This window comes from Phialemonium atrogriseum (genome assembly GCF_030411735.1).
Source record: "Phialemonium atrogriseum strain 8032-3 unplaced genomic scaffold QBC33scaffold_9, whole genome shotgun sequence".
NCBI lineage: Eukaryota > Fungi > Ascomycota > Sordariomycetes > Cephalothecales > Cephalothecaceae > Phialemonium > Phialemonium atrogriseum.
In genome coordinates, this window is record NW_026848146.1 from 453,634 (window position 1) to 477,601 (window position 23,968).

Consider the following 23,968-nt stretch of genomic DNA (forward strand, 5'->3'; position numbering starts at 1 on the left):
GTCTTATAAGCTGCTCGCCTGCAGTTCTTCAGGTTTCGGGCCATCTCTCCTTTATATACAGAGTTCCAATGGCGTTGGTCCAACATCTTTTAGCCTCTGCAGGCGTCAACTAGCCGTCAAATTGCCCGCATATGCCCGTCTTGTTTAACTGGATTAACCCTAATATTACTGCATAGTAACGATTTCAACATGTGCGTTAGTATAAAGCCAAGACGGGCGGCCCGCAAGTCGAAAGAGATTGTTTATTAGTAACAGTCTGGCAGTTTGCAGGGTTCCCCGAGCAATCAAAATCAGCGGGCGGCGGCCACCTCGCCGACCTGTGGACCATCAGAAATAAGAGAGGTTTCACTTCGGCGACTTGAACAGCGCGCCAAAACGAGGGAGATCCTTCGGACACCAATGGTGTTCGAAACGGTTAAAGCCCGACAAGGGCAACTCAATTGCCGCAGGGCAAGCTCATTAGCTGACCTGTAAGAATGCCTTGGTGTTTTGGGGGTTTCAGATGGATCGCCGCAATGCGCGCTTACACCCTCCACTGACCCGGGGAACAGATGCCCAGAATAGCCCGATGCAACCACACATGACGCTCCTTTTGCATCGATGAAGACAGTGGGGGGTGGTTAAAGCATGCCCGCATGCGTTTCCTAGGAGTGAATAAAAGATGGCGTGTCCGCAGCTTCGCCGTCCTGGGCCCGAATCTCCGGGCTCATATCGGGCACTGTACTGACTGACTGAGCCTGGCTTCGTTGAAAAATAAGGAATTCGTCGTGTCTTAATGTCTTATCCCTCTCAATTCAAGGATCTAGACACGTTGTGAAAGAAAAACCGTCTTTGTGCTCGTCTCGGAAGCTGCATCCGTCTGGTCTACTCTCTTACGCCTCAGTATCGTACGAGGTCTCGTCAAAGACGGGTAGAGGAGTTGATCTGAGCAGAGACCCGCCCCTGAAGTCTGTATCCTCGGCCATTCGCCATGCCACTTACCAATGCATCCTCCGAGTCGACAGACGTCGAGCGAGGTCCCACGAGCGCGGCAAATGTCGATATCGAGAAACAAGCCGTTGCAGAGGCCCACCTCAAGAACACAACTGTCCAGAACGTCTCGTGGAGGGGAGTCACAGTTACCGTCAAGGACAGGATCACAAAACAGCCCAAAACCATCGTTGAGAATATCGAGGGCATAGTCGAGGCCGGTATGCTTCCCCACTTTCCTAACGCCCAAGCCTGCCTCCCTCCCCCTCAAGACACCCTCCTCTAACCCTTCCAACCCCCCGACCAGGCGAGATCTGCGCCCTGATGGGCCCCTCAGGCTGCGGCAAGACGACTCTCCTCAACGTCCTCGCCTCGCGACCAACAGGCGCCCGCCACGCCGAGGGCACCGTGCTAGTCAACGGCTCTCTCCCGCCGCGGGCCGTGTTCCGGTCCCTGAGCAGCTTCGTGGAGCAGGAGGACGCGCTGACAGGGGCGCTGACGGTGCGGGAGACGCTGGCGTTCGCGTCGCGGCTCGCGACCCGCAGCGGCGGGCCCGGGCGCGCCGCCCGCGTCGACGGCCTGCTGCGCGCCTTCGGGCTGGCCGACCAGGCGGACGCCATCGTCGGCACGCCGCTGCGGAAGGGCATCAGCGGCGGCCAGAAGAGGCGGCTCGGCGTCGCGAGCCAGCTCATCACGGGGCCCAAGATTTTGTTCCTCGATGAGCCGACGAGTGGCCTCGACTCGGCTGCTAGCTGGGAGGTTGTCAACTACCTCAAGGGCGTCGCGAAGCGGAATAATGTAAGGACGGAGTTTTTCCCTTGGTTAGGAAAGAAGTCTGCTAACACCTACCCCCGCAGCTCATCGTCATAGCCAGCATCCACCAGCCGAGCACCTCGACCTTCAACCTCTTCGACAAGCTCCTGCTCCTCTCCTCGGGCAGGCCCCACTACTTCGGCCCCGTGTCCGACGTGGCCCCTCACTTCGAGTCGCTCGGGCTCCCCGTGCCCCTGCACACCAACCCTGCCGAGTTCCTGCTGGACCTCGTCAACGCCGACTTCAGCGGCGGCGGGTCTGCGCCGCAGCGCCTCGACGACATGCAGCGCGCGTGGGCCGCCTCCGACCGTGCCAGCCAGCTGTCAGCCGCGGTGGCGGCGGCCGAGGAGCGCGGCGGCGGCGGCGGGCCGGAGGCGGAGGCGGCGCTCCTCGCGTCGGCGGGGACGGGCGAGAGGCGCCCGCGGTGGGTAGGGCGGACGGCGACGCTGCTGCACCGCAGCTTCGTCAAGAGCTACCGCGACGTGGTGGCGTACGGGATCCGGCTGGCCATGTACACGGGCCTCGCGGTGATGATGGGCACGGTGTGGCTGCGGCTGTCGACGGAGCAGTCGTCCATCATCCCGCTGACCAACGCCATCTTCTACGGCTCGGCCTTCATGTCCTTCATGGCGGTGGCGTACGTACCGGCCTTTCTCGAGGACCGCCAGCAGTTCGTCAAGGAGCGCGCAAACGGCCTGTACGGCGCCGCCGAGCTGGTCGTGTCCAACTTCCTCGTCGGCCTCCCCTACTTGTTCCTCTTCTCGGCCGTCTTCTCGGCCCTCTCGTACTGGCTGTCCAACTTCCGCCCCACGGCCGCCGCCTTCCTGACCTGGATCTTCTGGCTGTTCCTCGACCTGCTGGCCGCCGAGTCGCTCGTCGTCCTGGTGACGGCGCTGTTCCCTTCCTTCGTCGTCAGCCTCGCCCTCGTCGCCTTCGCAAACGGCCTCTGGATGTCCGTCGACGGCTTCATGGTCAGCCCCGAGGTCCTCAACGCCTTCTACCGATACGTCTTCCACTACTGGGACTACCAGAAGTACGTCTTCCAGAACATGATGATCAACGAGTTCGCCGGCCGCTCGTACGAGTGCGCCCCCGCCCGCGACCCGGCGCCCGGCTCGCCGGGGTGCACGTGCATGTTCGTGACGGAGCTGGCGGGCCAGTGTAGGATTGCCGGCCAGGGTGTGCTGGACCAGTACGGCTACGAGCCGGGCCACATGGGGAGGGACGTCGGGATCATGATGGGCATCATCGCGGGTTATCGCATCGCCGGGTGGATTGCGCTGACGTTGAGGAAGTAATTTCCCGGGAGGGGGAGGGGGAGCTTTGTTGGCGAGCGAGAGGCGCTCATCGAAGGGAGTATTTCGATCGTATAGATATGAGCGTATTGTGTGTTTTGGATGGGAATATCTGGTGGCAATTTCGCCTTCACCGTTTGTTGGGCCATTGATTCATCGGAAATATCTGGATCAAGGCCAGCTAGAAAATACGTGTTAACTTTTAATTCTCTGTTAACTGCGTTAACTGTCAAGGGAATACGCCCATTTTCTAAGTTGTGTGTCATAATCATAACCCGTTCCCCCTTGTCCAACGCCACGAAAAGTAACAACCAAACATGAATCCCTTTCTGGGCACCAAGAGATCCGTCCAGTTCTGACCTGGTGCCCGCCCAACCGCTTTCCGGTGCCCGTCCCAATGCAATTTCTCGGATGACATGCACATATCATACTTCGACAGATTCCTTCTGTAGGAGTCCCCTGAGCCCAAGGCCCAACGTAGCAGCCGATCGGATAACCCTCCGCCAAAAGCGGAGTTAGACTGCTTCCTTCTTTTTAGTGGTGACGCCTTACTCCATCGTTGTCCTTCCATGACAAAACATCACTGGGGCATCCCCCATTCCGGGCCCCCGAGACAGCTTTTCCGCCAGCCAGCGAGACGCTAGTCACTGGAGGTGCACGTTTGTCGGCGGATGCGCTCTTGGTGTCTTAGAGGCGCATTCAACAGACTAGTCGTGTCGTCTGACGATGAGTAGGTCCCCGACGGTAGAGTAGCGGGGATGCTCTCCCCTGGGTCGACAAGCTCGAGCTTCGTACCGCGCCCGGCTTGTTTCGCAGCGCAGCGCAGCGGACTGTGATCGGCACCTCGAGCCCAGCAGTCCGTCTACCCCCCCACGCCTGCTGTTGCCGAGGTCGTCGCGACGGTTGTCGTAGCGGGAGGCATTCGCGGTAAATGGGCCCAAGTATAATGACTGCGAAACCCGGCGTCAGCAGGGAGGAATGCTGGGAGACGGCCGGTACCCGTGTCTCGGGCGAATCGGGACTACTGCAGCCCGTCGACATTCCATACCGCCCGGATGGGAAAGGCGAACCAACCCTTTTTTTTTGTCTCATGTCGGGCCATCTGCCTTGCGCAGCGCAACGCCCAGGCCGACTCCGATGCCAACAGTCGCGATCATGGCGAAAGTGCCGGTCGCTATGATGACCCAGAACATCTGCCTCCTCATCCCGCATATCATGTCCTGCCGGAACACACCGCCTCTCGCGGACGTCGGCGGGACCCCGGCGCGCCTGGCCCGGCGCCTGTCGTCGTGCTCTGGCTCGATGGTGCTGTGCGCCGTGTAGGGGCCCGGGAAGAGGGGGTTGCCATAGGTGTCACTGTGCATTGGGCCCGTCCACGTCTCCTTGGGCGACGAGGAGCTGTGCTGTTGCGAGGAAGAGCCCTCAATATCCGACAGCTCTATCGCTTCTATGCCTGGCCAGCCCGCTGCCCCTGTCGCAACCTTGGTTCCTTTCTTCACACGCATCGTTTTGTTTTTGCCTGTGATCGCGAAAGACGTCCCGTCGGTTACCGAGGTCGCAGGATGGTAGGCATGGCTGAAGGGTACAATTCGAGGAGATTGTGAGGGTCCTTTTTTAAGTTTGGAAGAAGAAAGGAAAAGGGGAGAAAAAAGAATGCAAAGAGACGAGCAGCGAGCGAGAGTCTGCAGTGTGAAGAAGACGGAGATGAGCAAGATGCAACTCTGGGAAACAAAAGTGATGGGGCGGAATGTTCAGAAGCAGGTTCTCCACACCAAAGTGGCAGGTTGGGAGCGGATCGCAACTTTGCGTTAAATGAGTCCAGCCGGGACCCAAGGAGAGCGAGTCTTATGCCCTATGTTTATAACCAGCATTCGCATTTTAGCACCCTCGTCCTCAGCATGCGAACGACATACTATGTAAGTCAAGCTTTGGGAGCTACTCAGCCTCCTGGCGGGAGGGCAATATTGAATTAGGGGGCGGCCCTTTGGTAGGTGGCCAGAAGAATTGACCTACACAGTACCTCGGGCGGTCTTCCCTGGGGGCGTCTGAGCAAGCGCCGGAATCAGACATCTGTCCGTTGGCAAACATGACGATCCTCAAAGGTAAACATGCTGCAGCTAGGATCTATGGTGCCGCCGAATTCACGCCGCGGGGGCCAGCGAGTCGGCGTAAAGGAACGATTGGAATCTCAGACATCATCGGCTTCTCCTCCGCAAGTGTGGTGGAGTTGCATTCTAGAAGCGGCATTTTTTGTGGTTGCGCATGAGGCCGCAGCCAATCGGAAATTTAGTCTGGGTGGCAGGTGCCAAGGAGGTACTAGGAGGTACGTCGGAGGTTGCGTCAAGACTGCTGGGATCTGCAGGTAGATCCCAAGTAGCCATTGTGGGGGGCCAGACGAAAAATACCCCCTTGGTCCCCTGGCTGCCCACCAAGGTTATGTACGCGGTTACAGGGATAGTGCCTAGGGCGGGATGCACGCCCATGACGGTCCGAACAACTGGCCGAGAGTATGTATCCCCCCCCATGTAACCATATCTGTACCTTATCTGCCATCTCCCTGCGCCTGGTCCATCCACCAGTGAGTGGTTGAGAGTCGAGAGTTCAGACTGCGAGTTGAGGCCGAGGGTAACGGCGCCCATCTCGGATGCCACACCACACTAGGTCTGGTTAGGGAGGTAGGTAGAGACAGACTAGACAGACTCAGGAAGAACTGCTCGATCAGGATAGTTTCGCCCAGACGGCTCCAAAATCGGTCGCCGAGGCATCGCCGGATATGCTGGTTAAGAACCACACTACTCTGTATTTGGTCCTGAGTGAACAAGTGAGATTTTATTTTACAACGGGTCCAGAGTCCCGGAGACTTTCCGCAACACAGAAGTGGCTAGGTAGCATCTCAAGGCCCAGAACAGCCCACGTGGTTGTCCGCCGAGTTACGTAGTACAGTACATCCCAGCATGCGTTTTGCAATGGCCGCGTGTGCTCTTACCAACGTAGAAAGCGCCGACATGCCTTACGAAAGCCCCTGTTGCCCCCTTCTATCTTCCCCCCTTTTCCCTCTCAACCTGTATACCAGATTCTAGGATTGGGGTAGATGATAATCGGGACAGTATGTATCTGCAAATGCTAAGTTGCCCAACCCCAAGACAATCGCCAGTTGATAGCAGGGCCGAACATGTTTGTTCTTTACCTGATTTTCCCAAAGTCTTTCCATTGCATGAACCACTTTGGGCGACAAGGGTCGGTCGCCTTCAGGCTCAATCGTGCACCATCGCCCTATAAACAAGCAGTGTCAACGGCGGGTAAAAATCCCTTGCACTAGCCGTTTCTCTCCGCCTTCTTCGACTTCTACGCATATATCCTTACCAAGGAACATTAATGGCCTCCTCTATTTTCCGTAAGGCAGTGCCTGTTAATTCTCCATGAGATAATAGTGAATCCCTGTACCTCGGAGGAAGATACTGCGCAAGGGCAGCTGTTGTAGCGCCAGCGTTGCCCCGAACGGCGTAGACACCAGTTCCTTTGCAGGCAGTTCAAGCTCAGGCATCTGGAATGAATGCTAGGGCGAACAGCAATGAATCGCACCGTCAAATTCCTCGAACCAGGCTGGGTGCCAATATCTCAGTTTTATACACAAGAGTTGCCTATATCCCCTCCCTATTACCTCTCGTCCATGCGCCCAGATCTCGATATCTCCGATCCTAGTAGAGGAAAAAACAAGGTGCCAAGGTCATAGCCGTCGTCGAAATTATCATGCAAAATCCATACAAGCAAGCAGAACCTCTCGCCCCCAATCTCGCCCGGGTCTCTCACCCTTGACCTCTCCTGTCCCGCAAAGTAACCTACGTGCTCTCCGCCTCCCCCAGACCCAACGACTTAAACGCCTCCGTGCCAGCCAGCCGCCTCAGCCTCTCCCTCAAGACCTCGAGCTCCATCCTCGGCGGTCCACCGCCCTCCCCGTCCGCCCCTTCGGCCGCCGCGGCCATCGACTCGGCGGCCCTCCACAGCGGCGCGGCCCACCTCGCGGCGACGGCGGCGTTCATCCCGGCCGGGACGGCGGCCGCGAAGCCGTCGGTCTTGCTGCCCCAGAGGAACAGGGCGAGGTTGACGGCCTGCAGGACGAAGGGCGCGTTGGCGGCCCAGTGCTCGCGCAGGCCCGCCGCGTCGAGCTCCGCCAGGAAGGCGAGGTCGGGGAAGACGACGTACTGGACCGCCTCGAGGGCCTCGGGGCCGGCGAAGACGTTGGGCGGGCCGCCGGCCGCGGACGCGGCGGCGTTGAGCTCCTCGCGCAGCCAGGTCACGGCGCAGGCCTTGAGCTGCGCGAACATGCAGTTCTCGAGGAGGTCCTCCAGGATGCGGAGGCGGTCGTCGTCGTCGGGGTCGGCGTGCAGGATTGCGCCTGCGAGGGCGCTGGCGGCGTTCCGGACGGGGAGGAACGGGTGGTACACGGCGATCAGAGTCAGGAGGTGGAGGTAGCTCATGAAACTGGCCGTCGGGTCCTTGGGCGCCGTCTCTGACGATCTCAACGGGGAATTTGTGGGAGCGGCCGAGATCCGCTTGTTGTCTTCGAGCCAGAGGCCGATGGCGACGGTGGCCTCAACTGTCCCCGGAGTGCTGTGTATCAGGGACTGTGCGTTGTCTTGAAGTAGTTGATCGAGAAGGGCGAAGTGCTCCGGAAAGACGTAGATGTCGGGCTTGGGCTGGTCGGCGTCGAATACCGTTGACGAGAACACCCAGTACGCAAGCAGGCAGACAGAGCCTCCGGTCGAGAGAGGAATGTCATCCAGACTCGAGATATCCTCCGTATCGACGAGGGGCTCATTCTGCATTGGGCCCTCGATAAGCTGCTTGACGAGGGTGGGAGAGCACTTCGACAGGCCAAGGTCTCTCGTCAGAGCCTGCATTGCCATGTCAGTCATTTATCGCACTTGCAACTCGAAGGATAGGGGCGATGGACATACGACCAACTGGCCGACAACGGCATCCCGGGCCAGAAGCTCCTGGTCCTCGCGGAAGGCCTGCAGGGCACTTCTCTTCCCCGGTACCAGCTTCGTCGGGTTGTAGTACTCGAGCAGCCTCGGAGCCCACATCATATTGTTGCCATTGACGTAGGATTCCAGGATGCACGTCACGAAACTAAGCAGCAGTTTTCCCTGTAGCTCTTCCTCGGTCGGGTCCGCCGCCTCGTCCTTGTCCGCCTCCGGGTCGGGGGCGTTCTTAGACGTATCGCCGTCCTTGTCGGGATTCGCAACGTTGACGCTAGACTTCCTCGTGGGGAGAGACGGCCGGCGGCGGCCAGAGAGGCTGTGAATGAGGTTGATGACCGAGGCGGTGATGTCTGGGGTAGGGCGGTACGTGTGAAAGACGGTCTGCAGGGTAGTAGCCAGGAAGCGAGACGGGTACTTCGTCTTGATCCGGCCGTGAAGGATGGCGAGCATGCCGACTAGGGTGATGAACTTCTGCGTCGGTGGGGGGGAAGGGGTAGGTGGTGGTTCGGCTCGCTCGTCGTCGCTCTCGTAGCCCTCGTCCTGCTGGAGAGATTCCAGCACCTCGAGGACCTTCAATATCACCTCGCGCGGGTTGCCCAGCCGCGCTATGGTCTCGAGACAGGGCTCGCAGCCGGGGAGAGCGATGAGCATGTCGACCATGTCCCAGCCGATATCCTGAGTGAGTTGGGCATCTTGGAGGATGTCGTTCAACGCAGGTAGGATCTCGGGCGAGAGGTGCGATTCGAGGATAGTCAGGTAGGTGAACCGGTCCGTTGTCGGCGGCTTCGACTCCTGGATCGCCACAATGGCCTTGGATATGTCGGCCATAGTGTATGGCAGGCGGAGCGATGATATTCCCTTTCGACTGGATGGAGGTTGTGGTGGAAAGTGATAATTACTTGCCCCGCATGGGTGACTTGAGCTGCCCCGCGCCAAGCAGTCCAGTAAGCCCAGCCAGGCTCGAGGTATTTTATTGCGCGACTCACACAGTGGGGAGGAGCCAGATCTGGATGGATCCATCAAACCTGCAACGTAATGACGTTAGGGGCGGGGCGCAGCGCTGCTGTTGGTGCCTTGCTAGCCAGTAATCGATGCATTCCTTCATTCCCCACTTCCAAAACGGAAGAGAGCTGTGGAGAGGTGTTGAATAGGCCTCCTGGAGCCTACGATCTTCGGATTCATTTCAGTTACAGAAGATAGATACCTATTCTGCAACTTTTCTATTTCAATGGAGATACATACATACATAGGTACAGTACAATTCATCACGCATCACAGGCTCACACCGGCGCTCAATTCCAAGTTACTCCCTGACCCACATTCCAGAAACGCCATTGCCAGATCCACTCCCTATTCGTCGTCAGTCTCGCGGCTCCCCCTCTGCCTCTCCCTCGTCCTCGACATCCAGCTCCAGTGGCCCCACGGGTCCTCGGCCAACTCCACCATATCGACCACCTTCCGATCCCGGGGCCCAGCGCTGTAGATTCCATATTCGATTGCCATGTGCGCCCACCTCGTCGCCACCCACGGCTCCCCGACGCCATTCCACTCGATGGCCGCGAACCAGTAGCCCCAATACACCATCCCCCACAGGCCCTCCATCTCGAGCAGCGAGGCGTACAGCTCCGCCATCTGCGGCGTAGCCCGCGACCCGCGCCCGTAGTCGTCCAGCTCGCGCGCCAGCTCGCCCAACTGCGCGACGCGCGCGTCGCTCGCCGCCGCCGCCGCCCCCGACGCCCTGCACGCTGCGCACCCGCACTCGAACCCCCACGTCGACCGGAGGCGCTTGGCGCGCCGCGCCCGCCCGATGAGCGGGTCGATGTACGAGATGGTGATCTCCTCGCCCGGTAGGATGGGCCGCACGGCGTGGACGAGCTGCGCCAGCGCCGCGTGGTCGAACCGGTAGTCCGCGTTGGCCCGGCAGTCGTGGTTGAGGCGCGCCACCTCGGGGAAGACGGTGTAGAAGGCACTCTGGTCCGGGTCCGGGTCGTCGTCGTCGCCGGGCGGGTAGATGTCGAACGCGTTGGTCGAGATCACCTTGTCGACCAGCTCCGGGCCGGCGAGGGTGCTGGCGTCGTCGTGCGTCGAGAGGTTGAGCAGCTGGTCCCGGTGCTGCCAGGGGAGCAACGCGGCCGCCTCCTCCTGCAGCTGCATGTACTCGTTTCTGTCCAGGTCGTCGAAGGCGCCGTAGTCGATCATCAGCGACGCCGTGCTGGCCATGATCAGCTCCCCGCGGTTGATGAGCCGCGTCGCCACAATGCCCATGCCCTTCCCCTCCATCGGGACCACCTTGTATTTCGGCCCGGGATCTAGGTTCATCCCCTCCGTAGCGCGCCCGTCCGTGAACGCCGGCTTCCGCGCTAGGTAGGCCGCCCTCCCGGCCCATGTCACGAACGCGGCGCCCCGGCCCCCGGCGAAGGTCGGGTCGGAGTAGACACAGTACTCCCGCCCGTTCTTCTTGCTCCTGTTGCACGGCGCCGCGTACTTCCAGGGGCCGCCCGCCGAGGATGCGAGGTTTGTTGAGGCTGAAGTGTCTAGGCCACACATGGGGTCGATGCCTAGGAGTAGTGAAGGGGCTTCTAAGAGACATGTTCCGTTGTGGAAATACTGGTCGATTGGGCTGTACGCTACACCCGCCACCGCCCACAGCGGTAGCAGTGTTGACGACTTCATGTCGACGGATCTAATTTCTCGCAATACCTACTCAACCGCCAACGGAGAGTGTGGAGAGGAGTAGAAGTGCGAAGGTCAGGAATGTGGGATTATATATCAATTTACATGGGTAAGAAAGGGCTCGATGTAACAGTGCATGGTCACTACCAGGTATGAATGACACTCTCGTCTACACGTTGTGCCGGGCGAGGGCCATGTCAAGAGAGGGGGTTAGGAGTCTGCCCAGGCCTAGATTCTTACTTCTGACGTGCCTTCTGTGACAGCCCGGACTCCTGTTGTTTTAGCCCATTTGGTGTGGGGGCCTTAGCGGGGACAACCACGTTCTGGATGAGGTTGGGTTCTAAACAGTCAAGTTGGGGAGATGCAGCAGGGCTGAACTACTGAACCGTAATTATGAGCTGCCCGTTTCATCTTTCCCTTCCAGTTCTTGCCCTTCAAACAGGACTTTGCCACACCCCGGCTTATAGCTCTTGCCTGGGAGCTCAGGTCTAAGTGATCCACACGGGAGGTATTGCCATTTCCTTCCTCGGTCATTGCAATCAATGACGACTGTTGGATATGTAGATAGGGCAGTGGAAAAAAATGAAAATAAAAAAGTTCGAGTACAACATCGACGCGATGACGCAACACTCGGTATCACAACACTCGGTAACACATCACTCGGTTGGGTGGAAGCGGTTAAATTTCGCTGTTGGCCGGTAGGATGCCGACTCTCCGCCTGCGCGATCCTTGCACGCACAACAATCTCGTGTTGTTTTGCGTAAACTGCCTTTCTACTTTCTCCCAATCACCCTTATTGAGGTCTTGATGAGTTTGGAGTGCCCAAGTGGTCATTGACTTGCTTCATCATCTATATCGCTAGACAGTCAAGTATATCTCGGGCCGACAAAGTCAAGGTAAAAGAAGAACATTGTCATAAAGATGCTCTACCTAACTACTCCCGGTTCAACATCCCCAAACCCAGGAAAATAAAGCAGCGCAGTAGACGCATATTGGAACATCATAAGTCATCACCTCCAACATCCTAGATGCTGCCTGCTTCCCTCCAAGGGACAAAGCTCCCCGTGGTCCAGTCCACATCAGACAAATAGCCCTACATCCAACTGGCCACCATCCATCGTCCGTCTGTCAGCTTGAAATTGCATGCCTGGTCATCAAGTCATCCCATGGTCATTTCTCCAGTCACATCCCTCATCACACAAGTAATGCATCCCCGGTCGGAGACCGGTCCTCATACATCCTCGGGCCGTCAGATGCATTCCGTGGCTCCATCCCGGGACCCCGTGGAGCAGGGTCGCCGGGGAGGAAAAAAGACAAACATCTCGCTCCTTCAATCGGCGAGGCCAAAACCCCCCGTGCGGTGGGGAGATGGAGGGTCCGCGCCGGGGCGCCAGTTGGGCGCGGCGCGGCGCGGCCCTGGGACGGAGGTTCGAAACCCCCTCTCCCCCCGTCGACGGGAGTCCAGTTTTTGTCCCGGAGGACACTCAAACTGGCAAAGTAGTTGTTTGCGCTTGCACTTGCAGCTTAAAAAGCACACACAGTTCCAGACGGGGATCGGTCGGGTTTTTCCTGGCTGTGGAAGAGCGCGCCCCCCCACCCCGACCGACTAACCCTAGTCAGCGCCCGAATGGCCGGGCACGACGTTCCGTCGCAGAAAATCAAATTCATCCCGATTGGTGCCAAGACTGGCGGTAGTTTCCCTGGAGGAGGTCTGCCTTGTTGGTCGAAATGGCCTCGCGGGAGATCCTGCCCATGGCGGTCAGGTGCCCCTGGGCGTCCTTGATCTGCTGCAGGACATTGGGATCCTCGGGTTGGGTGAATCCCTGGACGAGCGACTGGAGCGTCTTTCGATAGTTGTGCCACTGGTTGATCTCCGGGTTGGATGGCCCTTCGGCAACCTTGGGAACAGCCGGCTCCGCACTCTGGCTGGCCTTGGCGGAGGCCTTGCGGCTGGACGAGCCGTCTGCGCTGTCCTTCTTCCTCTTGCGACCCTTAGAGCTGTTTCCGGAAGGCGGGGGCGGAGTGGTGGCAGCGGGCTGCTGCTGGGCTGTTGCCGTGCAGCTGTCGTTGTGGACGCGCCTCATGTGGTCCCTGAGGTTCCACTGGCGGGGGAACCCGCATCCGGGGATGGCGCGCTCGCACCCGTCGTAGGTGCACAGATAGGGCTTGTCCCCGTGGCCGTGCATAGCGTGGGCCTCACGCTCATGGCGGAGGAGACACGCAGTGGAAGAGAACCGGGCATTTTCACACGACTCGGCCTTGCAGCGGTATGGCTTCAGATGGGAATCCACAAATTTACTGACGTTAGGCGTGCGGTTAGTGGCAGGCACGGAAGTGGGCGAGAGGATTTGTGCTGAGGGAGGCGGCCTTACTCGTAGTTGCACTTGAGTTTCTCGGGCTTGTGGTTGCAGTTTGTGGTGCCCTCCCATGGGCAATGGAACAGGCCATCCGTGTGCGGCACCGCGCTCTTGTAGAGATAGTGGTCCCTTGCAGACTCACCTTCGCCGCTGAGACGGCGAGCGTTGAACGGAGGTGGGAGAGAGAAGGAATCGTCGCAAATGGCAGTCATGACATTTCCATGGAGATCCTGCGAGGCGGAGGCATGGGAGGCATCCGATTTCCGGCTCACCCTGATGAAGAAAGGCATGTGAGTAAGAGGCGAATGCAGGCATGCACGGAAGAGGAACGGAACACACCTTGGTGACTGATCAGGGAAGTCAGGCGAGGAACTATGCGTGTCGGTGGGGGAGGACACATGGTGACCCCCCGCAGACCAGGCATCATCGGGAAGTCCAGGAGAAGAAATGCGTGATCCGGAGCTCAGGGAAGCCCACGAACGCGGAGAGTTACCGGCCATGTGGGGATCAAAGATCTGGGTGGCAGAAGGGTTCACGTGCTGGGCAACAGCGAAGCCCATATCAGCAGAGTAGGGGAGGCCATCGGAAGGCAGCCCCATGATCCCGGCGCTGAAAGCCTGGGCGGACATGTGAGAAGACACAGAGAGGGTATCCAGATCCTGAGCAAGGTATTGCTGCGGGTCCATCATGTGCCCATTGCCAAGGGCAGCATCCGCGAAGAGGGTGGCATTACCTGTGACATCAAGGCTTGCATAATGCGAAGGCGCCGCAGGCAGAGTGGAAGTCACTCTTGGGCGGCTCTTCTTTGACGACGACGCCTTGAGAGTCCTGTGCTTGTGGCTGCCGACAGAGCTCCGGGAGGTCATCCGGCGCATGGGCTCCGCCTTGGCGGCCTTGAGTTCCGCTGCGGCTGCAGCTGCTGTCCACTTGCTGTGCAATTCATCCGCGGCATTTGTCTGGTCCAGCCTCGGAGTGTTGTGGCCAAAGGGAACATAATCATCAGGGTCCGGAATGTAGATATCTCCATGGTCTGAAAACTCAGTGAAGTTCTGTGTGCCTTCAACTGTCGTATCCCAGGCAGCGCCTGGTTCTGTTTGACAATATGAAGAAAACATGCCCGGATTGGACAGCATGTTGGCTTGAGCAAAGCTGTAATCGCTGAAGTCCTGGTTAGTGTCATATCCTTTCCCATGAGCCGGCGATTTTAAAACGAGAACTTGTAAAAAAAGAACAAAAAAGAGCATCAACAGGCGATGGGCAGCGTTCCACGACGGATCCAGAATGGCACAACTTTGAACCTGTTGCATAGGGTTAGTCTTGGCGTCTACTACAGATACGGACAGGGCTTTTACAGACCAAAACTGAGTAACCAAAAGGTAGGAGGGCCCTGGCAAGATAGGTCTTGTAATCCGGGAAACAAGCGGCAAGCGGTCCATATCCGGCGGCGATCAAAAATGTCAAAGAGTGTCTGGTTCGCGTGTCCATAATCCTGATGCTGGGGTCGAGAAGGTGTGAAGGAAGGAGCCCTTGCCTGGTCCACAGCCAGAAGCTTTTCACGAATGGGGATTTTTGTCGGTGAGTGCCCAACTGGATAAGGCGCCATGGGATAGTGGGCAGCAGAACGAATGTCAATGGCGAGAGAGAATGTCGAGCATATGTAACTGGTTCCATCCAACGCCGGAACAAGCCTGTCGGCCAAGATCGTGATGTTGCAGAGCGGCCATATCCGGTCTTCAATCCGGTGAAAAAAAGGGTTCCTCCCAAGACGGTAAAGAAAGGGAAAAGTCCTCAAGACGGAAAGTCATCCCTTGGTCTCGGAGTTGTGAACCATCCAGATGTGCGGCAGCATGAGAAAGGCAATCTGAATTGGATTGCAGCTACGAGCCTCCAACTACCCCGCCAGACCCCACAATGACAAATTGAGGGGTGGTAGGGAGCGGCAAGGCCCGTCCCGGGCGGAAAGCGACGAAGATCCTGATCCTTGGGAAAGCATCCAACGGGCAACCACATGGTCCAGATGGAAACAAGCAATCCGTGTATGAAGCGGAGTCCTGAAGGGAGCTCTGAGGTCCGGCAGAGCAAAGAGAAAAGAAAAAATGTCCGCTGATTCCGGAAATCCAGGACAGCTCCTCAAAATGGAAATTCCTGTGGCTTCGTTTCTGTTTGTGTTGTTCGGGCGATACTTAACCCTGTGGCTCATATTTGAGCGCAAGATATATAAATTTCAGTTCCGTGTCTGGTTAGACGTACGGTCCGCCGACTCACTCGAGCAGTGAACTCTCGAGAGCCGGCGTCCCGATTTCCTGTGGGGGTATCCTTGGATGAGATCCGGCAGTTCCGGATTGTAATGTCCTTCGGAAATGTTTGTCCACGGAAGAAAAAAAAAGTGTTGTAGTTCCACACCTCACTGAGATGGCACAAGCGCTGGCTGACACACAAGGAAAAGCAACATGACAGTCTCAACATGCGGAAAAGTAGGCGAAAGCACATTTGACCTCCCAGGGAAACATATGAAATCACAAGTACCTAGAAGGTGTGTGAGCCTCATCCAGCTCAACGTGGTTAAAGCTGGTCATAGTCTCGGTCCTGGAGAGAACGGCCATCCTGGGAATTTGTGGGAGCAAGTCAAGGTCGGTCCGTGGAGAATCAACACTGATGAGATGCTAATCTCAAGTGGTCAGGTCCAAGTGGCAGATTTCCTAGACTGGAAGTGTCGTTGCAGGCGTGACGCAGCGCGGCAGCAAGATGATACTCGGGGCGAAAAATGTGTGTCCTGGACGATCAACACGACCTGATGAAGAACGCAAAGGTGGGTATGGCGCCGGTAAATATGTAGGAGGAGCTGGTGGGGAAAGAGACAAGGAAGAGGGGTTGTTGGGCTCAAATCCGCAAGCGAGGAGGCTGATGCTAGAAGGCGGGGCGGGGCGATGATTACTGCTTCGGCTGGGTTGGGCAGAGATGCTTCAGAAGATTGGGTTGGAGAGAAAAAAAAAAAATCGGAGGAACAGAACAGGTTGGGCAGGGAGAGGAGTCGTCGGGCTTTTAAATTATCGCAGATGAGGGCAGGGACTGCCCTTGACCACGAACGGGCCACGAAAGGAACAGCTGGGACAGCACATCACGCATGATACCCCGCTTCTCGAATGAGACCCGCGGTTTAATTTGCTGGCATCAAACGCCTGCAATGCTGATTTCCTTGGTCTGTCGTGCAGCATTTCTGCACTTTCACGCCTTGGAAGCGGTCGTCACATTGGTCATGTTTCCGAGCTTGCTGAGCTGGCAGCTAATCACTTGTTGCTGCATCTGTCATAGGCCCGTTCCGCAACGGCTGGCCCCTCACCGCTAGAATCGACAAGGGTCCCAGGGTAATGCTCCTATAGTAAAGCCGAGCTCGCGCACCCGCCATTCGCAGGATTCCCGGCCGGCCAGGATGGCCGCGTCGTGTCCTGCCGACGCGGATGTCCCCCCATTGGTTCATGCGATGCGAGTTGGAAGCGGAGGTGCTGGAGCCTGGCGGTTGTTGTTCGTTTGAGACTTGGGCACCGGCTTGTTGTCAGACCACACGGGCTTGAAAGCCCCAGATCAAAGAATGCGAATGTCTCCGTGGTCTCTCAGATGTCGTATCCACTGAGCATAACCATAGAGATACAGTGTCTCCCTCACCTTGTTCTGCGAGATAGTCAGTAGGGCTTCGCTCTTCTGTCGGGCGAATTGCCTCGCCTCCCATCTTGGGATGGCTTGATTTGCTGTTCTGGCCGACGTGTCTCCCGCCTCAGCTGCTATCCGGTGTCTCTCAACCAGTCCCAAACGTGTGAGGGGTTGCACCGCAATTACTAGGGCAGCTTCGCGCAGCCTTAGGGCAAGGACGCCTGCAGGTGTAACAGGTTGAGGGGCTGTACGACGCCCTCATTCGTGATTATGCGGTGCCACTATCACCTTTGAGAGGTTGTGTCGTATGACTCCCCACGTGATATCCCTAGGAAAGCGAGCGCAATGCCATGGATGGGCCTGGGGATGATACCATCACCGCCAAGACTGAGATGGTGGTGGCGGATGAGCTGGACAAGAGCCCAAGGCGGAACGCGCGGGACGTGGGAATGAGCCGGGAGACTGGAAGATGCTGAGGTGGTGGGGCATGCATTTGCTTGCCTCGAGGCGGTCAATGTCTCATCTCTGGAGATGCGATACCCAAGCACCACTGGCCTTGCCAAGAAGCTAAAGCCTCAAGGAGGATTAAGAAGAAAGTTTGTAGCCTATGGCTCAGGTTCAGACTGGGTCCAGCCGCGAATCCTCACCTAAACTACCTCAGCATATTCATCAGAAGCTTCTTAACCAAAGAAACTAGCCGAATTGATCCAGTTTCAAGCGAGGTGGCGGTTAGAACGGCCAGTGTCTCGAGCAGGATCTTGGAATTGACGCTGGTTGGTGAAAATATGTAGGTAGATGGATGGAGTTGTCCAGAAAAGGGGCAGGCTTATTTTCAAGGTGCGGTGCACGGTCCAACTGCCGGGTTGGTGGGTGGCACATTTAGAAGTGTTTAGATGGCATTTTTCTGGAAGGAGCAGCGTATACCTGGCCCTCCACAACACTATCATCCACTGATTTGGGTTGAAGTCCCAAGATCGCTGGTCTACTCAGCAGGCCGGATGTGCACCTATTTGCATCTTCGTGGCCTCGTTAGCGGGTGTATGAAGGGTTTTGAGGACAGCCACGCGGCCGTCGTTCGTGATCGCCGGCAAAGGTGAGCGCGATGAGTTGACCCATCCTTCATCGATCAGCAGCTGGAACCCATCTACACCAACGCATCTCCGAGACGGGGTGAGAGGCGCCCATGCTGCTAGAACTGGAACTCGTCGCTGCGGCCATCACGCAGCACAGCACTATGTCGGGTCTGGCATTATTGATGAGTGAGGGCATCGCGAGCAACCGTGTGATTCTGCAGCAGGGTGGCGGTTGTGCTTGGCCTGCTGCTCGATATGTTCTGTCTGTTGCACGCGTGGAGAAGTATGATATCTGGGGCCGAGTCTTGTTTGCCCCTAATGGTCCCAAAGTGATGGATGGGTCTAATCAAACTCTAATTTGTACCACCAGAGTCACTTCATAGTTCATGTGGGTGAGGCTCAATGCGCGCGTGGCATCTGATTAGATTGCTTAGCGAGGACTACGGAGGAGAGAAATCTCGGATCCAAATTTCCGCTGGGTAAGGGAACCAGGCACGAGTTCATACCTCGGGAGCCATTATCCGGACTGACATCCAAGGATCGACACTAATCGCGTCGCATTGATGGAGGCAATTCGCGGGGAACAGAATGACAGGTCTGGTCTAGTCACGGTAGCGCCCCGAACTTCGAGTCCCCCTTTCCAATTCGTTGTTGGGGGCCAAGTCTGGGGCAGTTGGCAGACATCACCCCAGACACTTCCTCGCCATGGCCGCTGGATATGCGGGATCCGATGGAGCGGGTGTCGTCAAGCACGTCTGCAGGCCTGTCCCGCCTGGCTGGATTGCCCCTGCAGGAGAGGGTGTGCCTGGATGGTATTCATTTCCCGATGGCATGTTGTGGTGGGCTTGGCCACATCTTGTTCACGGGCAGTATAAGATATCGTCGTAGCTGTCTCAACTCCCGAGCGCCCTTGCTCGTGCTTCCCAAAGTTGGCCAAGCAAGACTGTTCCGGACTCCATCATCACGCCCACCATGGAGACCCCCAATGAGACCACACTGCCGACCGAAGGCGTCGAGAGGGCGTCCAGCTCGGTCGAGCGCCCGATGAAGTCACACGCCCTTGACTCCTCGGACGAGGAGGCTATCGGCTTCGAGATCGACCTTGACTCGCTACCCAAGGGCTATTACACGAGCCGCTTCTTTATCGGCTCCATGCTCGCGACTGGCATCGGTCTCTGGGCCGGTGTCTCGGCTTTCGTACGTTCTCAGGATGACGATACATGGGGACCGGAATATGAGGCTTACTGAATTACACAGGGTTACGCGGCGCCAATCTTGGGGCATATCAACGAAGACATCGGGCCCGACCCGCGCTACACCTGGATCTCGCTCGTATACAACGCCGCGCTGGCCGTCTGCCTGGCCCCGGTCGGCCGTCTGTCGGACATTTTCGGCCGCCGCTACTGGTTCATCGGCGGCGGCATCCTCGCTGTCGCTGGCAGTATCATATGTGCCACTGCGAAATCCATCCCTGTGCTCATCGGCGGCAACGTGCTGCTCGGTGTAGCTAGCGCCACGCAGCTCTCCTTCCACTTTGTCATGGGGTATGACCATGCCTCTCCCCCTCCACCCCTTTCCCGATGACGCAGGCTGACCATCTGCAAGCGAGCTTGTCCCTGTCAAGTACCGCTATATGGGTAATGCCTTCCTGTACATCTTCAGCATCCCCGGCTCCGGAATGGGCCCGTCCATCGCCTACGCCTTCATCCAGCGCTACCCCTCTGTCGGCTGGCGCGGCATCTATTGGCTCCTGCTCGGTGCCAACGGCACCGCCCTTGCTTGCTGGGTGCTCTTCTACTTCCCGCCATCCTTCAACAAGAAGCACCGTGGCGAGGAGCAGGCGAGCGTGGCCTACTGGGTGCGCAACTTTGATTATGTAGGCACGTCGCTGTTCGCCGTCGGCTTCGTCGTCTTCTTGCTTGGCCTCTCCTGGGGTGGCAACGTGTATCCCTGGAAGTCGGCCGCGACCATTGCCTCAATTGTGCTCGGCACCATCACCCTTATTGCCTTTGTCCTCTGGGAGATCTATGCTCCGATCAAGGAGCCGCTAGTACCGATGCATCTGTTCAAAAACGTGGAGTGGGTGGCTGCTGTGATACTTCTCGGCCTCGGCGCCGGTGTCTATTACGCATTTGCCATCATCTGTAAGTGCCAGGTCCCCTCTATGTTCCCCTCTGGCTATGCATATCGGGTCATGTTGCCATCGAATGTCCACCGTGACCATGCTAACTTGAACGTACATAGGGCCCATGCAGGTCACCGTGCTATACGGCGACGGCAAGAGCCTCGACTACATCGGCGCGGTCTCCAACATCATCGGCCTGGGCATGATCGGCGGCCAGATCACCGGCGGCGCCCTCGCGAAGAAGATCGGCAAGACGCGATACCAGGTGATGGGCGCCTTTGCCGTCGGGGCCATCTTCCTCGCCTGCGCCGCAGTTGCCACGCCGGACAACAAGAACACGGCAATCGCGCTCATCTTTCTCGGCTGCTTCTGGATCGGATGGAACGAGTCCGTCTGCCTGTCCAACTCGACCATCTGCGTGCACGACCAGCGCGATATCGGTATCGCCGGCGGCATGGCCGGCTCCATCCGCGCCGCCATCTGCGCCGTCCTGGTCGCCATCTACTCGTCCATCCTGACGAACCGTCTCACCACCACCATCAGCACCGACGTGCCGGCCGCCCTGGTCGGCGCCGGACTGCCGGCCTCCAGCGTCGCCGACTTCATCGCCGCCATCTCCGCCGGCACCGCCGACGCCTTCGCCGCCGTCCCGGGCATCTCAGACGCCATCGTCGCCGTCGGCCTGCACGCCTACAAGGTCGCGAACGCGGACGCCTACCGCACCGTCTACCTGAGCACCATCGCCTTCAGCGGGGTCGCCCTCGCCATGAGCTGGTATGCGCCCAATACCGAGAGCCTCATGACCGAGAACGTGGCTGCGACGCTGCATAACGAGGAGACTTTGGAGGAGAAGGAAATGAAGCCTGTATAAGAGGAAAGCGAAAGAGGTGGGGGGGAAGCGCGTGGGGAAGTGCGTTGAAATCGCCGACACTGAGGACCAAATTTGTCCCAAGATCTGCCTATTGTCATTCCATGTCTTTCTAGGTAATGCAGGTCCAGTGAATAATATTTGTGATTTTCAAGTCTTAAAATGCCCCCTGAGCCATCGCAAGCCAAGCAACCATCTGCGGATAGATAGTGTTTCGGGACTTAACAATATAGGTATATCATATATGTGTCGGTTGTGATCCCAGTTGCTACAGGCAGAGATGTCCAGTAGGTACGTTGTTGGGCTCTTCACATTAGGCATTGCTGTTGGGATATCTCTATTGACGGCAACTGGAACCTCGTGGTTAGGATACAGGCAGCTGTTGGAGGTGAACAGGCGAATCCCAATCCTTGGCACCTTGGGGATAGGGGGTTCCATATTGGTCACGTGAGATTATGTGATATACCACGTGGAGATCGTCCTGGTCATGGCCAATAGGCAAGCAAAGCTTGCACCACAGCTGGGCGTCAGTGCCCGAACAACGTGGAATACGACGCTGATGGTATTCATTGAACCCTGCATTTGGGAAGGTAAAGCAGGATTGTCATGGTGATTCCGCGTTCCCGCAAACGTGACCGATGTCAAGTGTCGCCCGGCTAGCGCTGGTAGCCCCGGATCGCCCTGAGCCGACGATTCGACTGGCTGTGGTCCGGCAATTGGGCATAATTGGGCTCATCCCTCATATATGGTTCGGTGCCCAACGCGCTTCCAATCTTCCAAACAAGTGTCACCCGCCCCGTAATGTGCCAGGGAGTTCCCTGCCCAGTTTGTCTACCGAGTATGGCAATAACTCTCAGGCCTCTCTCCCTCTGCGTCATCTATCTACAACCTATGCCCAATGGTGCCTTACCTCTCAGTCAGGGGGGAGGCAGTTGTTAGCATAGTACGATCGCCAGCCTCCCCATGAAGCTTGCCCTGTTAGTCGCCCTTGGCCCGTTTCGTCGGTGATTTTCTGCGCCACAAGCCCGACAGACCAATGTCCGAGTTGGTTGGCAGATCCCATCTCGGACAAGATCCCGCAGGTCACGGAACAAAGCTCGTATGCGAGACACGCTGAGACTCAATCGGTTCCTAGCTCGACAGCACTCGGGGGAAATGCAGCCTGCAGTGGCAGACGCGTGGAGAGTCTGACGCCCAGCACTTGCTATCCGCCCTGCCTTTCCTGTTCGCTGAACCGGCTTGTTACTCTTTGAGGGGCATCATCCTCGCCACCCGCTGCCGCGAGAAACACATATATGCCTCCATTGCGAGTCCAACTTCCCGTCCCCTCGCATTCCCTCGTGAGCTTTCATCAACAGCAGTCACGGTCTGGTTCTCTGCAGCAGCAAGACACCGCTCTATCATTCCAGCTCCTCCACAACCCGCTGTCCGGTGCATGACAGGAGCTTTTCCCAGTTCAGGCCAGCTTATCAAGTCCTGTCATATGTTCGATCACCTGCCTCGGTCTGCCCTCACCGTCGGAATTCCTTGCAAGACGTATCTTACCCAGACCGGACACTCCTGGCCGCCCGGATTTCCGATCTTTGGACGTTTTCCTTTTGCCGTGTATCTCACATTCTCGCCCGGAAGGTTTCTCATCCGGACAGGATACATAACAAACGGACCGCCATTTGGACGGGTTGGTTGACTTTCAGTCTATTTCTTTTTCGTGCAAATCTTCTTTTTCCAGGCCACCTCGAGTCATCCGGACCTGCATTATGTTCTCACCCGAGGACAAGATGACCCAACCGGGTTATTTCTATAGCACTGCAGCCGTGCCAACGAGTGAACCCTGGAATTTGCCACGCAGGTGCGGAGCAACCAAATCGTCTGTCGTTCCAATATGCAGACAGCTAACCCCATACAAGTGGGCACCAGGTCGGTACGAGCGACAATGGCAGCCGCAACTATCGGTCGCCGAGGTAAGGCGTCACCAAGAGACCGTTGTTGAGAGTACCTGGAATAACCTGACGGCTGTCAAAGTGTAACCTACTCCAATGGGACCGCTTCGTCTTATAACCTCTCGGCCACTCCCCTCCCGGCCACCAGCCAGAGCCAGACAGGGCGCTACGACACCCCCTATACCTCCACTCCAGCGTATAGCCCGCGACCTGCGCCCGGAGCATATGTCAACACTGCCCCAACATATGGCTCGCCACAGAGACGAAGCCCGCAAAGCTGGGAGCGACAAGAGATAATCTCGCCATCGGACTCGATGGATGACATCGTGCTGTCACCGAGACTGTCGGATTACTCGTTGGACAATGTTGCTGGCACCACTCCGCCCGGAAAGGGTAAGGTACATGGCAAAGGCAAGCCACAGCGGCGGCCTTCCCACAGGGACGAGTTTGATGGGCCACATCAGCTTCTCCAACGACCGCCTCCGGACTACATCGCCATGCAGGACCGGGAGCTACCCCATCTCCCAACAAATCTCTTAGTGCAAGAGCAGGATAGTGTCCTGACAGAAGTCAACGACCGTTTGTCTCAGTGTGCCTATGACTTTGTGGCCAGATATCAGTTCCCCATCCCGCTCACCCAGGACATGCGGCCCGTCGAGAGGCCCCAGGATCGAGAGTGGACAGAGTGGGTGTACTTGCTCAAGCGCCTGGCGACCAAGAGGCGCATCCCCGCGCGGGTGTTGTACAATCAGCAGATCAGGCAGTTCATCACGATCCTCGAGAACTCGCTGGAGATGCGGCACGCCGCAAAGCACCAGTCGCGTCCGCTCAAGGACGACCGGAACGTCCTGCAGCTCATCTCGGCCGGCATCCAGGTCGCCAAGATCCTCAAGGACGCCCATGCCATGGACTATTTGGACCGGCTATACGTTTCGACGGAAAGGCAGATTCGAGAACGGTCGGCCGCAGCCGCGGCCCGGTTCCGATGAAGTTGAGTCCGCTTTTATACCTTTGGGGAGTCTACTTGCCGTAGACCAGCTTTCCAACCTTTGTTTGCGGTTCTTCTTACCTCTTTTTCCTTATTGGAGGTTGACTCTTATCGGTTGAGAGAAGAGGCCCTCATTTGAGGCTGTTCTGAGGGAGAAGGACATCTGAATCATACGGTTCAGGAGAAGCGATGGGGTTTGTACGAGTCTTGATGTGTGCGAATGAGAAGGGGTTG

General features: G+C 57.6%; 7 protein-coding genes across 7 annotated transcripts; 3 read left to right on the forward strand and 4 right to left on the reverse strand.

Annotated features, from left to right (window-relative positions):
• Window positions 1-569: 569 nt before the first annotated feature.
• QBC33DRAFT_606951 (P-loop containing nucleoside triphosphate hydrolase protein) lies at window positions 570-3,213 on the forward strand. The gene is made up of 3 exons (XM_060432321.1): window positions 570-1,190; window positions 1,277-1,767; window positions 1,827-3,213. Exons 1-3 carry the CDS (start codon window positions 971-973, stop codon window positions 3,078-3,080), a joined length of 1,965 nt encoding a protein of 654 aa, XP_060284678.1. The 5' UTR covers window positions 570-970; the 3' UTR covers window positions 3,081-3,213.
• Window positions 3,214-3,828: 615 nt separating this feature from the next.
• Window positions 3,829-4,891, reverse strand: QBC33DRAFT_378612 (uncharacterized protein). Its single transcript, XM_060424048.1, has 2 exons — window positions 4,152-4,891; window positions 3,829-4,027 (listed from the first exon to the last, which is right to left on the reverse strand). Exon 1 carries the CDS (start codon window positions 4,580-4,582, stop codon window positions 4,166-4,168), a length of 417 nt encoding a protein of 138 aa, XP_060284679.1. The 5' UTR covers window positions 4,583-4,891; the 3' UTR covers window positions 3,829-4,027; window positions 4,152-4,165.
• Window positions 4,892-6,464: 1,573 nt separating this feature from the next.
• Window positions 6,465-9,105, reverse strand: QBC33DRAFT_535055 (YAP-binding/ALF4/Glomulin). Its single transcript, XM_060427587.1, has 2 exons — window positions 8,036-9,105; window positions 6,465-7,972 (listed from the first exon to the last, which is right to left on the reverse strand). Exons 1-2 carry the CDS (start codon window positions 9,080-9,082, stop codon window positions 6,917-6,919), a joined length of 2,103 nt encoding a protein of 700 aa, XP_060284680.1. The 5' UTR covers window positions 9,083-9,105; the 3' UTR covers window positions 6,465-6,916.
• A 98-nt stretch (window positions 9,106-9,203) lies between these two features.
• On the reverse strand, window positions 9,204-10,909 carry QBC33DRAFT_606963 (uncharacterized protein). The gene has a single exon (XM_060432322.1). The coding sequence runs from the start codon at window positions 10,733-10,735 to the stop codon at window positions 9,413-9,415; it is 1,323 nt and encodes a 440-aa protein (XP_060284681.1). The 5' UTR covers window positions 10,736-10,909; the 3' UTR covers window positions 9,204-9,412.
• Window positions 10,910-12,399: 1,490 nt separating this feature from the next.
• QBC33DRAFT_557926 (zinc finger protein GLI2) lies at window positions 12,400-14,225 on the reverse strand (the record flags this gene model as incomplete). The annotated part of the gene is made up of 3 exons (XM_060429845.1): window positions 12,400-13,033; window positions 13,108-13,365; window positions 13,432-14,225. 3 exons carry the CDS (start codon window positions 14,223-14,225, stop codon window positions 12,400-12,402), a joined length of 1,686 nt encoding a protein of 561 aa, XP_060284682.1.
• Window positions 14,226-18,311: 4,086 nt separating this feature from the next.
• Window positions 18,312-20,948, forward strand: QBC33DRAFT_378680 (fungal trichothecene efflux pump). Its single transcript, XM_060424049.1, has 4 exons — window positions 18,312-19,010; window positions 19,071-19,357; window positions 19,419-19,957; window positions 20,058-20,948. Exons 1-4 carry the CDS (start codon window positions 18,786-18,788, stop codon window positions 20,807-20,809), a joined length of 1,803 nt encoding a protein of 600 aa, XP_060284683.1. The 5' UTR covers window positions 18,312-18,785; the 3' UTR covers window positions 20,810-20,948.
• Window positions 20,949-22,157: 1,209 nt separating this feature from the next.
• Window positions 22,158-23,896, forward strand: QBC33DRAFT_378899 (uncharacterized protein). The gene is made up of 3 exons (XM_060424050.1): window positions 22,158-22,655; window positions 22,714-22,767; window positions 22,829-23,896. Exons 1-3 carry the CDS (start codon window positions 22,564-22,566, stop codon window positions 23,733-23,735), a joined length of 1,053 nt encoding a protein of 350 aa, XP_060284684.1. The 5' UTR covers window positions 22,158-22,563; the 3' UTR covers window positions 23,736-23,896.
• The last annotated feature ends 72 nt before the right edge of the window (window positions 23,897-23,968 follow it).

What these genes read in the sequence shown, in the direction of transcription:
- QBC33DRAFT_606951 (XM_060432321.1), top strand. Translation starts at nt 971, where the DNA reads ATGCCACTTACCAATGCATCCTCCGAGTCGACAGACGTCGAGCGAGGT. An exon ending in CGAGGGCATAGTCGAGGCCG is followed by an intron (nt 1,191 to 1,276) that starts GTATGCTTCCCC and finishes CCCCCCGACCAG; the next exon opens with GCGAGATCTGCGCCCTGATG. An exon ending in GCGTCGCGAAGCGGAATAAT is followed by an intron (nt 1,768 to 1,826) that starts GTAAGGACGGAG and finishes CTACCCCCGCAG; the next exon opens with CTCATCGTCATAGCCAGCAT.
- QBC33DRAFT_378612 (XM_060424048.1), bottom strand. Translation starts at nt 4,582, where the DNA reads ATGCGTGTGAAGAAAGGAACCAAGGTTGCGACAGGGGCAGCGGGCTGG.
- QBC33DRAFT_535055 (XM_060427587.1), bottom strand. Translation starts at nt 9,082, where the DNA reads ATGGATCCATCCAGATCTGGCTCCTCCCCACTGTGTGAGTCGCGCAAT. An exon ending in CCGTTGTCGGCCAGTTGGTC is followed by an intron (nt 7,973 to 8,035) that starts GTATGTCCATCG and finishes ATGGCAATGCAG; the next exon opens with GCTCTGACGAGAGACCTTGG.
- QBC33DRAFT_606963 (XM_060432322.1), bottom strand. Translation starts at nt 10,735, where the DNA reads ATGAAGTCGTCAACACTGCTACCGCTGTGGGCGGTGGCGGGTGTAGCG.
- QBC33DRAFT_378680 (XM_060424049.1), top strand. Translation starts at nt 18,786, where the DNA reads ATGGAGACCCCCAATGAGACCACACTGCCGACCGAAGGCGTCGAGAGG. An exon ending in TCCTTCCACTTTGTCATGGG is followed by an intron (nt 19,358 to 19,418) that starts GTATGACCATGC and finishes ACCATCTGCAAG; the next exon opens with CGAGCTTGTCCCTGTCAAGT. An exon ending in TTACGCATTTGCCATCATCT is followed by an intron (nt 19,958 to 20,057) that starts GTAAGTGCCAGG and finishes GAACGTACATAG; the next exon opens with GGCCCATGCAGGTCACCGTG.
- QBC33DRAFT_378899 (XM_060424050.1), top strand. Translation starts at nt 22,564, where the DNA reads ATGTTCTCACCCGAGGACAAGATGACCCAACCGGGTTATTTCTATAGC. An exon ending in CCCTGGAATTTGCCACGCAG is followed by an intron (nt 22,656 to 22,713) that starts GTGCGGAGCAAC and finishes ACCCCATACAAG; the next exon opens with TGGGCACCAGGTCGGTACGA. An exon ending in CGCAACTATCGGTCGCCGAG is followed by an intron (nt 22,768 to 22,828) that starts GTAAGGCGTCAC and finishes CGGCTGTCAAAG; the next exon opens with TGTAACCTACTCCAATGGGA.